Source organism: Crocuta crocuta, unplaced genomic scaffold (assembly GCF_008692635.1).
Source record: "Crocuta crocuta isolate KB4526 unplaced genomic scaffold, BGI_CrCroc_1.0 scaffold95, whole genome shotgun sequence".
Lineage (NCBI taxonomy): Eukaryota > Metazoa > Chordata > Mammalia > Carnivora > Hyaenidae > Crocuta > Crocuta crocuta.
The window spans coordinates 8,001,582-8,014,116 of record NW_027530971.1 but is presented as its reverse complement, the minus strand read 5'-3'; the positions used below and the strand labels follow the sequence as shown (position 1 = coordinate 8,014,116).

Genomic DNA, 12,535 nt, shown 5'->3' with positions numbered 1-12,535 from the left:
CCCCTCGAAGCCATCAACTCACCAAGTCCCCTCGGCTGCCTTTGTCGCCCTTTGGACCCTACAATAAATCATGGCCTGGTAAGAGAGGGTTTGGAGGGAAAGTTCTATTTCCAAGATGGAGAAACTGAGGCTCAGACTGGTCCTGGGTCCCAGAGACGAGCTTGCCCCAGCGGTGTTTCTGGCCAGCCCCCTACACGTACCGGGTGTCCCGAAGGTCCCAGGATTCCGAGGGGCCCAATGATGCCTTCCTTTCCCTAAAAGAGAGAGAAAGGCTTGTGTGCCCTCCTCCCACGGCCTGGGGAACAGAGCCACGGGGACAGGAGCGGGGACGGCAGCCCGAGTGTCCCCCTGGGATGGAAGGGAGGCTTCCTCAAGCAGGGGCCAGGCCATGCATCTCCGGGGCCCCTCCTGTGTGCCTTGGGGTGGGCTCCGAGATCAGGGGGAGGGGAGCAGGGAAGAGGGGGAGGGGGCAGCCCAGCTGGGCAGGAAGGGGACAGGCNGGGGGGCTTGAGTCTGAGGGAGCAGAAGGAGTGGAGCATGCATCCACCCAGCTGATGGCTGGCCAGCCTTGGGCCTGGGTGACTGTCCCCACTAGCACAGACAAGGAGAGGACTCACCATCAAGCCAGGGGACCCCCGAGGGCCCTGGATGCCTTTCAAGCCGATGTCTCCCGGGGGGCCCTGTGGGAGGCAGAAGAAGGGCTGCCTGTGTCTGGGTGGCTGGACAGCTACTAAGCAGGTCTCAGTGAGCGGCCTCTGTGCCGTACGGGCTAAGCCTCTGCTCTTAACCGTTTCGACAACCCTTTATGGTTATCACACCCATTTCACAGATGGCAAAACTGAGGACTGGAGATACAAAGTTAACTTGCCTAAGGCACAGAGCAGGTAAACTGGGGAGCTGGGCTTAGAGCCCAGGTCTGCTGGAATGTGAGTTCTGGGGAACGAGCGTACTCATGCTTGATTCTTCAGCCCACACTGTAAGTGCTTAAGAAATACTTGTTGCAAAAGTAAATGGGTAAATGGATAAACTAGGTTGATGGAGGGGACCCCCGCAGGGACAGTATGTAGTAGGAATCTGTACCTTGGGTCCAAATAGGCCGGCCATTCCTGGGAAGCCCATCTCACCAGAGTCACCCTGTGGGGGGAGCAGAATGAGATGGGGTGAGTAGGGCCAGGACCCAGATGCCCGGTCAATCACCCACGACCGCTGGGCCTGCCTTCTCCCGGGGACATCAGCTGCTCCACCGTGATGAGTGTGAAGAGCTCACGTACTAGACACTGACTCAGCCTGGGCTCTGAGGGGGCAGGAGTCTATGCCCTCTGTCGGATGTGAAAGCAGAGGCCAGCTCAGGGACTCCACAAGGAATGTTCTAGAACACTTAGGATCTCCCATCCCAGGTCTTCAAGGAAGAGAATGAGAGGACCCACAGACCCTTCCCCACATGTCCAAAGGCTCTCCCAAGGACTGTGCCCCTCAGAATAACCCCATTAGCTGTGGGCCTGCAAGTGCCAGGCGCTTTGCGTGTACTCCCGTGCGTACGTGTTCCTACATCGGCCCGGAGGGCACAGTATGCCCTGTTCACAGATGGAAAAATCGAGGCTAGAGAGAGCAGGGGCTTGCTCCTATCCACCCAGATGCCACTGTGGGGAGTGATGGGGCGTGAAGGATTCTGGAGGCCTGGATTATACCATAGGTGCAGGCTTAGCTTTTAAAGAAACTGCCCAGCTGTTTTCCCAAGTGGTTGCGCCATTTTACATTTCTATAGCAGAGTAGGAGAGTTCCGGTCGCCCCACATCCTTGCCAACACTCGGTGTGCTCAGTCTTTGAAAATGTTTACCACCCTAACAGGTGCGCACGGTACCTCATTGTGGTTTTAACGAGCACTTGCCTAAAGACTAGTGATCTTGATTTATGTGCTTATCTGCCATCCGCCCGTCTTCTCTGCTGTGTCAAAGTCTTTTGCCTAATTTCTTCATTGGGCTGCCACTTTTCTTATTAATGAGTTTTGAGAGTTCTTTACCTATTCTAGATACATATCCTTTACTAGATATGTGATCTGTACTTTCTCCTAGCCTGTGGCTTGTCTTTTTATTCTTTTATTCTCTTGCCTTTGAGGAGCAAAAGCTTTTAATCTTGATAAAGCCCAATTTATCCATTTTTTTTAATGGGTCATGATTTTGCTGTCATATCTAAGAAATCTTTGTATAACCCATGGTCTCAAAGATTTTCTTCTACTATTTCTTCTAAAAGGTTTAACATTTTAGGCTTTACATTTAGGTGTATGATCCACGTTAAGCTAATTTTTGTACAGGGTATAAGGTATCCAATTGTCCCGGCACTATTTGCTGGAAAACACTATTCTGTATCCCCTGAATTACTTTTACAACTTTGTCCAAAATCAGTTCTCCATACTGTGCCGTCCTTTTGATCTCTTATTAATAAGTTTGTGGCAATAGCACACTTTCTTGATTACTGTAGCTGTCTAATAAGTCTTGAAATCAAATACTGCAAGTCCTCCAACCCTGCTCGTTTCTTCACGTTTCTTTGTTTCTTCCAGATCTTTCACATTTCCAAGTGAACGTTAGACTCAGCTTCTTATTTCCCACAAGGAAGAGGAAGGCCTGATGGGATTTTGATTGGGATTGCGTTGAATCCGGGTACGAACTGGAGGGAAAGCGACACCTCGGCAAGACTGAGTCATTGACCAGTGAACACAGTAAGTTTCTCCATTTATTCAGGTCTTCCTCAATTTATTGCAGAAGTGTTTTGCAATTTTTCAGCCCATGTGTTTTGTATACCTCTTGTCATACGTATCTCTAGGTATTTCCTATTTCTTATGCGATTATTAACAGTATTGCTTGTTAGATTTCAAGTTCTGATTGTGGCTAGTGTATAGACTCTCATTCTTTTTTTTTTTTTTAACATTTTATTTATTTGTGAGAAACAGAGCCTGAGCGGGGGAGGGGCAGAGAGAGGGGGAGACACAGAATCTGAAGCAGGCTCCAGGCTCTGAGCTGTCAGCACAGAGCCTGATGAGGGGCCTGAACTCACAAACCACGAGATCATGACCTGAGCAGAAGTTGGATGCCCAAATGACTGAGCCACCCAGGGGCCCCTCTACTGGATTTTCTACATAGACAATCATTTTATCTACAAATGAAAAGATTTGCTTTTTCCTTTTTGACATGAATGCTTTTCATTTGTTTTTTTATTCCTTATGGCATCAGCTAGAACTGACAGTACAGTGTTGAATAGAAGCAGTGAGAACAGGGGTGCCTGTGTGGTTCAGCCGGTTAAGCATCCAACTCTTGATCTCAGTTCAGGTCATGATCTTATGGTTTGTGGGTTCAAGCCCTGCATCAGGCTCTGTGCAAACTACTTAGGAGTCTCTGTCTCCTCTCTCTGCCCCTCCCCAGCACACACACGCCCATGTTCTCTCTCTCAAAATAAATAAATAAACTTAGAAGTAGTGAGAACAAGTATCTTTGACTCATGTCTACTTCTTGGGAAAAGAAACAGTCAGTCAATCACTGTTAAGCACAATGTTAACTGTCAGTTTTTCATGACTACCCTCTTTCTAGTTGAGGAAGCTCCTCTTCTTTATCAAGTTTGATGAACACTTTCATCAGAAATGGAGTTGCATTTTCTCAGGTGCTTTTCTTGCATCTACTGGGGTGATCAAGCGGGTTTTCTTTTCCAATTTGTTAACATGGTGAATTATATGGACTTATTTTCAAGTGTTATACCATCCTTGCATTCCTGGGATAAACCTCATTTGTTTTTTGTTTGTTTTTGTTTTGAGAGAGAGAGAGAAAGAGCAGCGGAGAGGGGCAGAGAGAGAGAATCTTAAGCAAGCTCTATGTTCAGCACAGAGCCCTACCCAGAGTTTGACCCACAACCATTGAGATCATGACCTGAGCCAAAATCAAGGTTCAAATGCTCCACCAGTCAGATGCTCAACCAGCTGAGTCACCGGGTGCCCCTCATTTGATCTCGATGTACTACCCTTTTTATATATTCCTAGACTGGTATTTCTAAAATTGTACAGAGAACTTCTGTATCCATACTTATGAGGTATATTGGTCTGTAATTTCCTTGCAATGTCTTTGTCCAGCCTTGACATCAGGGTAATGTTAGCTTCATAGAATATGTTGGGAAGTAGTCTCCCCTCTTCAATTTTCTGGAAGAGTTTTTGCAGAATCGGTATTACTTCCTCCATAGACGTTTACTAGAATTCTCCACGGAAGTCATCTGAGCCCAGAGTTCTCCTTGTGAGATGCTTTTTAAACCACGGATTGACTTTCTTAAATAGATACACGGCTGTTTCAGGTTCAGGGTGTGATCCACCTCTCCCCATTCTGGGGGGACCGCTCAGATCTCATTTCTGAGCCTCCTCCCTCCCACCGCCCTTCTCAGGGGAGGCCCAGAGAGGGTGGTGCCCTGCCCCTGTCACAGAGCAGGCAGGGCGTATCTGGGCCTGTGTGTGCGCGTGTGAGCGTGAGTCTTTGTGTGCGTGTGTGTGAGCGCACTGTACTCGCTGGGGCTCACTCACCGGCTGGCCTTTGGGTCCAGGCCCCCCCTGGCTCCCCGGAAGCCCAGTTCCCCCTGTTGTCCCTCGTTTGCCAGGAGGACCCAGCTGCCCAGGCAATCCACTTTCACCCTTTAAAAAAAAACCAAAAACACACCAAAATGATCAAAGGAGGAAATGGTTTTAGGGGAGGGGCGGGGAGGGCCAAGAGAGACAGAACAGTGATTTCACAGGGTGTGTTGGCATCTCAGGATGCTCGGGCTCAGATGTAGGCCTGATGGGCGCTCAGAGTTTCAGCCTCCTTGCCAGGACAGCCTCTTTTCCTTACTCTGGAATTCAAGCTCCCACTCCCCCACCACTCCCCGCCCTGCCTCTCCTCTATACTGTTTCCTCCCAGCAGACCATGAAGTTCCCACCCCCACACCCCTGCTCCAACCGTTCCTCCCCTTCTCTCCTCATTTAAACCCTCCCTGAGCCAAGGCCACCTCTCCCTCTGTCTGCTGTTTCCGCAAAGGGTTCCGGCCTCTCCCCAACTCAACCTCGAGCAGGGGAGGGCAAGAGGAGCCATGTCTGATTCATCCAGCTCAACCTTCCCTTCTGGGTCTAGTCCTGGGCTCAGATTGACTCAGGGCTGCCTCCCCAGTCAGAGGAGCTCAGGGAGGCTCAGGGAGGCTTTCTCCAAAGAAGCCGTTTGGAAGAGGGTCCTGGCTGCTCTCACGACCTTGCCTTTGTTCCACAAAGGCCCACAAGAGGGCCCCCGAGGACAGCTCAATAACCGGTTTGCCTCTGATGAAAGGCTTTGTAGGGCGCCTTTATTAGCTAGCTGGATAAACTCTCCTGTAAGTCAGGTTCAAGCTTGGGGCGGGACCCCTGAGAAACGTCAGTGACATGAACTCCATTTTCACATGGGCCCTGGGACATGGGTGTCCGTGTAAGCGCTCATAATCAGTGTCATTATGGTTAGTACGAAGGCTGAGAGGGTGCAGGGGTGGGTGAGTTTATTGACAAGTGTCTGACCTTGAACCCTGGGGGCCCCTGTGCTCCAGGCAAGCCAGCCACGCCCGGATTTCCTCTCTTCCCAGCAGGGCCCATGGGGCCAGGGTCCCCGTCATCTCCCTGCTCCCCCTGTAAAGAAAGAGGGCAAGGGAGGGTCTCTTGTGTTTCAGGAAATAGATAACCAAGGGGGCAGAATGACTCCGAGTCCCAGGAATTGTGGGATCTGGAGTGGGAGAGGTCAGACTCGGGGGGGGGAGGTCACCCTGCCCGTGTGTGTGAGGAGAGCTGGGCCAGTGAAACATTAGGAGCTGCGAATTTGCAGGGAGGGAGGAGGAAGGACCCTAAACGCAGAAGTTCTCTGCAGCAGATGGGGGAGGACCCTGTGGGTGCAGAACAGACAGGCAGAAGGGACACATTCCCAGGTCCCAAGGGCTGAGGCGATTGCCCAAGCAGGGAACTTCTGGATACGTGGGTCCTGCCCCACCGGGGTTTCCAAACCTGCTTCTCCTGGCCATGGCCTCTGGCAGACACCCCCTCCCCCCACCCTGCCCCAACACCCACGCCTGTCTCAGACCAGACACCGCCTGTTAACCCCTGCTCACCTGCTGTCCTGCTTGACCATCCCGGCCAGGAAATCCATCAGGTCCAGCCATACCCTCAGGGCCCTGTCTCCCCACCACGCCCCGAGGCCCTGGCAGCCCCTGCAGGCCCTGGGGGTATAAAAGAAGCCCTGGTGATGGGGCGCTTGGGTGGCTCAGTCGCAGCTGACTTCGGCTCAGGTCATGATTTAGCTGTTCGTGGGTTCGAGCTCTGCATCCAGCTCTGCGCTGACAGCTTGGAACCTGGAGCCTGCATCGGATTCTGTGTCTCTTTCTCTCTCTCTGCCCCTCCCCTGCTCTCTCTCTTTCTCAAAAACAAATAAACATTTAAAAAAAAAAAAAAGCTGGCGTGGGTTTCTGGGGAGGGCAGGGAGGCAGGCAGGAGAGAGCCAGCTGCAGGCCACTCACCTGAATCCCCCTTCGTCCAGGTGACCCCGCCTTGCCTTGCTTCCCCTTTGGTCCCTGGAAAATCAAGGGGCACATGATGGAGGCTGCCCGGAAGAGGACAGAGCCCTAGGAGTTCTGAACGGGTGCTAAGGGGATTGCGGGGCCCTGTGGGGCCTGTCCTCTACCTCTTGGGCCTCAGCATCTGAATCTGCACATGGGCCCAAGCGTCCTGGCCTGGAAGCCCAGGGGCAGGCTGGCCTTCGTCGTCACTGCCCCTGCTCTGAGCCCTGGGCCCCACGGACTCCCCTTGCTACAGAGGCTCCAGGCACCCANCCTCAGCGGAGGCAGGCATAGGGCTCTGGGTGCAAGAAAGGAAGATCCCCCCACCGGCATCGCTGCCCCTCTCTTCCCGCAGACCCCTTGCTGCTTCAATATTTCTTCCACGGAGTGGTTATGGCAGCAAGAGAGGGAGCTCTGGCTCTGGACTCCCACTGCGGGCCCCACAGGTGGTCGGTTCCCCTCCTGGAGGCCCCGCATATGGGGCTGGTTATCCCCCCTCCCCCTCCCCCCATCAGCCTCAAGCCCTTTGAACCAAAGGGCAGCCCCCAGCCCAGCCTCCCACTTACTCCGTGCCTGGGCCAGTGTCTGCCCCTCCCAGGCTCCCCTGTGAGCACCAGCCCTCTCACCTCTTCCCCTTTCGATCCTTTGGGTCCTGGCCGTCCCCGGGGTCCCGGATGCCCCTGCAAACCAAGGTGAGGTGATGCAAAGCAGCCCCAGGATTCTCCCCTGGGGAGGGCAGCCAGTGTCCGCCTGGAGGGGGAGGGTGGGAGGGGTTTGGGGGTGCGGGCTCTGGGGCTGCCCCCAGCATCAGGGCAGGAGGAACCAGAGGGGGCTGCCCCAGCCTATCCCGCCAGGGAGGGTCCCTTTGTGCTTTAAAGGGGCCATGGCTTCCCCCACTGCTGCCCACCCACCTTCAGGGCTTGGGGGGGGCAGGGCAGGAAGCACCACTCACTGGTAGGCCCTGCTGGCCTGGGTCTCCACGGAGGCCTTGCACACCTTCCTGTCCCTGGAAGCCAAAGAGAGACCGGTGAGGGGGTCCATCCTGGCAGGGCTGGGGACTGGGCAACTTCCGGCCTGGAGGAGCCCTGAGGCCCTTGGCCTTCCCAGCCACGAATCACTGTCCCCTCTCTGAGCTTGCTAATCTGCAAAGCCATAGGACCCTGCCCGAAAGAATGAGGCGGGGGCGGGAGGCGTCTGCTGGGGGACTGGCGCTCCCTGAGTGGCTTGTCCACAGCTTCCGGGACAGCTGTTCCTGGCCACGGATGGGGAGACTGAGGCTCTGTGAGCAAACGGGTCTCTATCTCCCATCTCATCCTCTCCCCGACCCCCACCTCCCATCAGCATGAGTTCGGGCCTCAGCCCTCTTTCAGGGCGTCTGTGCTTCAAGCCAGCCGGGCACAAGTGGTGAGAGGAGGGCTTGTCTCCTGGGGAAGGCGGTTCTCCGGCCAGGGTGCTGGTGAGGGCTGAGGAGCGCCCTTGCAGAACTTGCTGGATGCCGCCAGCAGGAAGAGCTCTGATACTTACGGGGTATCCAGGGTCCCCTGGCTCCCCGCGGTCTCCTCGATCGCCTACGGGGCCCTGAATGATGAAGACAACAAAATATGAGCAACCGGGTGCAGGGGATGCAGACCTGGGTCTCACTGGCCACCTGCTCTCAAGCGGGCAGCAGCCTCCCCCGCCCCCCCCCCCCCCCCCCCCCCCACAGCCAGAAGCCAGGGCTGCACCTTGGCAGTGGTCCAGGGGACAGGGAGGGGGGCTTACCCGATCTCCAGGTGGTCCAGGGGGCCCCTCGGCCTTGCCATCCTCGCCCTGCTCCCCCTGTGGACACAACGGGCTTTCACACTTCTCGCCCCCGTGAATTTGGGGGAACTCCAGATACCCCACACAGAGTGGAAAGTGCCTGCGTCAGAGATGGAGTCCAGCCCACTCAGGGTTACAGATGGGGAGACCGAGGCCAGAGAGGGAAGGGGCAGACCTGGGCGTGCAACCAGGATCATGGCACATAGCACGGCGCTATTTACCGTCCGCCCCGCTGGGCACCCCCAAGCAGGTGCCCTCAGACTGTAAGCCCAGGTGGCTCTGAGCTTTGCACAGGATCAGCGGCTCAGACCCTCAGCTGGTCCCTTCCTGTCTCAGAGTTCTCTGTCTCAGCTGGGGAAGGGGGCTGAGGTAGGGCGAAGAGACAGCAGTGATACCCAGGAGTGAGGGATGAGGGTTCCCAGAAATGACACCAGAAGTCCCCGTGTGGTGCTCTGCGGGGAGCAACGATAATTCCAACAGCCGGCAGCCATGGCACTGCCACCGGCCACGCACGGCACTGGCTGCATGCTTGCAACAGCCCTATGCAGCAGGTGGTATCATTCTCCCCATTTTACAGCTCAGAACTCTGAGGCACAGAGAGGGGATGTGGGCTGCTCCATTGCTGCGCCCTGAATAAGGGTCCCTTTTTCCAGCCTTTGCTGGACAAAAGTGGCCAGAAAACCCCAGGTTGCCCTTGGCCGTGGCCGGTCTGGGTGGCGTGTCCATCAGACAGACCCCTGTCTGCAGAACATTCCAGCGAAGCCTTGTGGCACTGCTCCGAGGGCCCGGGAAGGGAAGCTCAGGACCGCTCACACAGTAGGGGCTCAGACGGCCATGACATTGGGCATTGATGACAACAGCAGCAGGGGCGAGGTGCGGCCTGGAGGTAGCCAGAGAGACAGGAGGAGGGGGAGGAGCAGGAGGGTTTTGAGCAGAGGCCCTGGAGCCCTGGCACACTGCCCTGGGCCCCCGTCCGCCATGGAGGCGGGAGGCTGGGGGCCACGCGCTGGCTACAGGGAAGGGGTAAGCAGGGAAGCAAGTGGCAGAACCTCAGGGCCCAGAGTGTTCCAGCCCCGGACGACCGGTGTCACTCCCATGGGGGTGCAGGAGGCGCCAGCCGGGGCCCCCCTGGGCCCCCTCGAGGCTGGCAGGGGCTGGAGGGGAGGCCTCGGAGGCAGCAGAGGGAGCCGTCCTGGGGCTGGAGCCTGTCCCAGGCCCAAATCAGTGCTGAGGCCTGGCAGCTGCAGTCCCTTGGCTCGGGGCCTCTGCGGCTCCTGTGGGCAGAGACTGAAGGCGGGGGGTGGGGGGACTTGGCCCGAGGCTCAGAACCACTTGTACCCAAGGGGGTGGCCCAGGGAGTGGGGATTCCCTCTCCTCCCTGACCTCTCTCTAGGGCTCTTTGTCCCAAGTTTCGGTCCCACCGTGGGGGGAGGCAGCTGGATGGGGGCCCCTTGGAGAAGGGGGCAGTGTCTACCTTGGGCACTTCGTGTGCCAGACCCTTCATCCATTCCGCACTCCTACACTGCTGTGACTATTGGCCCATTTTATAGATGGGGAAGCTGAGGCCCAGGGAAAGAAGGGTCTTAGCCAAAGCCACACAGAAATCAAGGGGGTGGTCTGCCCCAAAGGCCAGCTGTATACAGAAGATCATTCCCTGCCGCCCCCGCCCCCCGCAGTATTGTGGCTGTGGTTTGGGGATGTGTATGTAGCACCAGGAAGCTGGTGAAGCCCCCCACCCCTGCTGTCGCCTTGTTCCCAGAGTCTCATCCCTAATCCCTCCAGGCGCCACCTTTATAGACACGTGCCCCACAGGGAACTCGCAAGCCGAGCAACGTATCAGCTCATCTAAGCGCCTGTTTCCTGCTACGGATGCACAGCTTGGCGTCAGACTGCGTCCTGATCCTTCTGCCACTTTCCACCGGTCCTGACCTAGTGCTTGAGCACCGTGAAGACTGCTTCTCCGTCTGTCTGTGGGACACTGGCACCTCTATGCGGGGGCCGTGGTGGGGACCGTGGAGACACCCCAGGCTAGAGCTTTGCACACGGCCGCTGTGTTTCCGGGTCTCCCTTGGGAACTGCGCCCGCTCCTCCCAGCGGCCTCCAGCTTGTGCCTAATTTTTACTCTTGAGCCCTTTAGGGCATCGTTCTGCAGCCCCAGGCAAGCCGAGCAACCACGCCGCACTTGAAATCCTCGCACTTGAAATCCTCCGGTCCCTGTTAGGGGGTCACATGAGGGAGTGAGCTCACACACGGCCTTATAAATAAGAAAGTGCCTCTGGCCGCCTCTATGTGATGCCCTGCTTAGCCTCGCATTCCTGAGGTGCCCACCCACTTAACAGATGAGGACATCAAGGTTCAGGGAACCCTGGGGCCCCACCAAGGCCCTCGGCAGACCCAGGGCAGATCTAGAGTTAGGCTCCCGTTCTCAGCAGCCGCAGGAACTGATCTGGGGCTGCAGGCGGCTTGGAGGGAGCCCCCCCCACTTGTTTCAGGGTCCGTGTTAACCCCTCCGGGGCCAGCAGTGGCAGGCCGTGAGGGCCGAGGAGGGAGCGGGGTGCTGGGTGGTGCTTCCTGCAGCTTCGTGTGGGAGGCAGGAGCCCACTGGTTGCAGATTTCTTCTTCTCCAAGCAGGAGGGGGCAAGCAGGACGGCAAGCCAGGCCGGGGTGGTTCACCAGGCAGCGGGGTGTAGTTAGCGGGTAGCTGACTCGGCGAAAGAGAGGAGGGCTGGGGAGGCAGGGGGGCAGGGAGACCGAGGCAGGCCACCGGCTACGCATTCCGGCTGAGCCTTCAGGGCAGGAGGGGGGCAAGAGCGGGGGACTCGGAGCTCAAGGGCCTGGGCCCAGGGCCGGCTTGGGGCTGCCTCGGAATGTGACCTAGCACCCATGCCATGGCCCTCCGGCCCCATGTCCCCACCTGCACAGGGTGACAGGGCACAGCCATCAGCAAGCTTTCTTCTATCTACTCCTGTCTTCTACCAAAGCTGGAGCCGAGGGGTGGGGAATGGACGCGCCTCCCTCTGCCTCAGTGGCTCCTTCCTGGCTGTGAAAGCCTGGCTTCGCTCTCTGTCCTAAGCCTTCCGGTGACTCTCACTGGGCAATCTCATTCCTAAGCAAGCCTCCAGCTTCACGTTCACGCAGACGATGGAATTGCATTTCTAGTCGGTACGTGACTGGTGTCTATTCGCCTGCTCGACTGGAAGCCGCCGGCAGGCAGGTCCTGTGTCTGGTTTTGTCCCGGTGCTGGGCACAGACCTGATGGCCAGGACCTCCGTGTTGAGTGAATGTCGGTCTCATGGCTCCTGGCCAGCCGTGGTATGAGCCCGGGGGAGCCGACCCTGAACCTGTGCACGACCCCAGCCACGGTGTCCCAGGGACTTCCTGCAGGGAGCACCTGCTTCCCAGGACCGAGCACCCACCTTTTCGCCCTTTGGTCCGGGAGGTCCGAGGGGGCCCATGACGCCTTTGTGTCCCTACAAGAAACAAGAGGTGAGAGCGTATGTGAGGGAGGACTCGAGAGGCACAGTGACGGAGGACGGGAACTGGGAAGTGGAGAATCTGGGCCGTAAGCTCGGGTCCTGGCTCTGCCCCACTTTGCTGTGTGACCCTGAGCAGGCACTGTGCCTCTCTGGGGCCTGGCCTCCAGACAAGCCATGTTGGTCGCTTGGGTGTTCAGGGGTGCTGCCCACCCGAGGCTGGAGGAGACCCGGGGCCAGATGTGAGAGCCAGCTGTGTCCCCGGGGGCAGGGGCAAAGTGCCGGCCTCAGCGGGCTTCCCCAGGTGGTGGCGAGAAGCGCGTGCTCGTCCCCTCCTTGGTCTCCCGGCACCGCCCCCCAACTTCCAGTTGCCACATCGTTTGCCCTATGCCTTTTCTCCCTCTCCTCCAGACACCGCATCCCACCTTCCAACCTAAAAAGCTGTCAGGCCTTGCACACACAATCATTAGCCGCCTTGTGCCTCAGTTTCCCTTTCTGAGCTAGCCCCGAGCCTCTCTGAGGACGAGTCACTCAGATGTCCAACATGGGTTTGGCTCAGCCGCCTCTAAGTGGAGCGCCAGCTCGGAGGCAAAACCGGGCTAAGATGCTTCCCTCCACAGACAGCAGGTGTGACGCCCAGACAGGAAGTGGGCGTGCGCCCGCCATGGGAAGGGCGGACTCGGAGAGGGCAC

At 57.1% G+C, this 12,535-nt stretch overlaps 1 protein-coding gene across 1 annotated transcript in view; it reads right to left on the bottom strand.

Annotated features, from left to right (window-relative positions):
* COL27A1 (collagen type XXVII alpha 1 chain) overlaps positions 1-12,535 on the bottom strand; it is a 127,526-nt gene that overhangs the window by 9,762 nt on the left and 105,229 nt on the right. Inside the window, 13 exon segments of the mRNA XM_077769771.1 lie at positions 23-58; positions 201-254; positions 618-680; positions 1,081-1,134; positions 4,553-4,660; positions 5,546-5,653; positions 6,127-6,234; positions 6,532-6,585; positions 7,197-7,250; positions 7,523-7,576; positions 8,095-8,148; positions 8,332-8,388; positions 11,787-11,840. Coding sequence (XP_077625897.1) covers positions 23-58; positions 201-254; positions 618-680; positions 1,081-1,134; positions 4,553-4,660; positions 5,546-5,653; positions 6,127-6,234; positions 6,532-6,585; positions 7,197-7,250; positions 7,523-7,576; positions 8,095-8,148; positions 8,332-8,388; positions 11,787-11,840 — 858 coding nt within the window.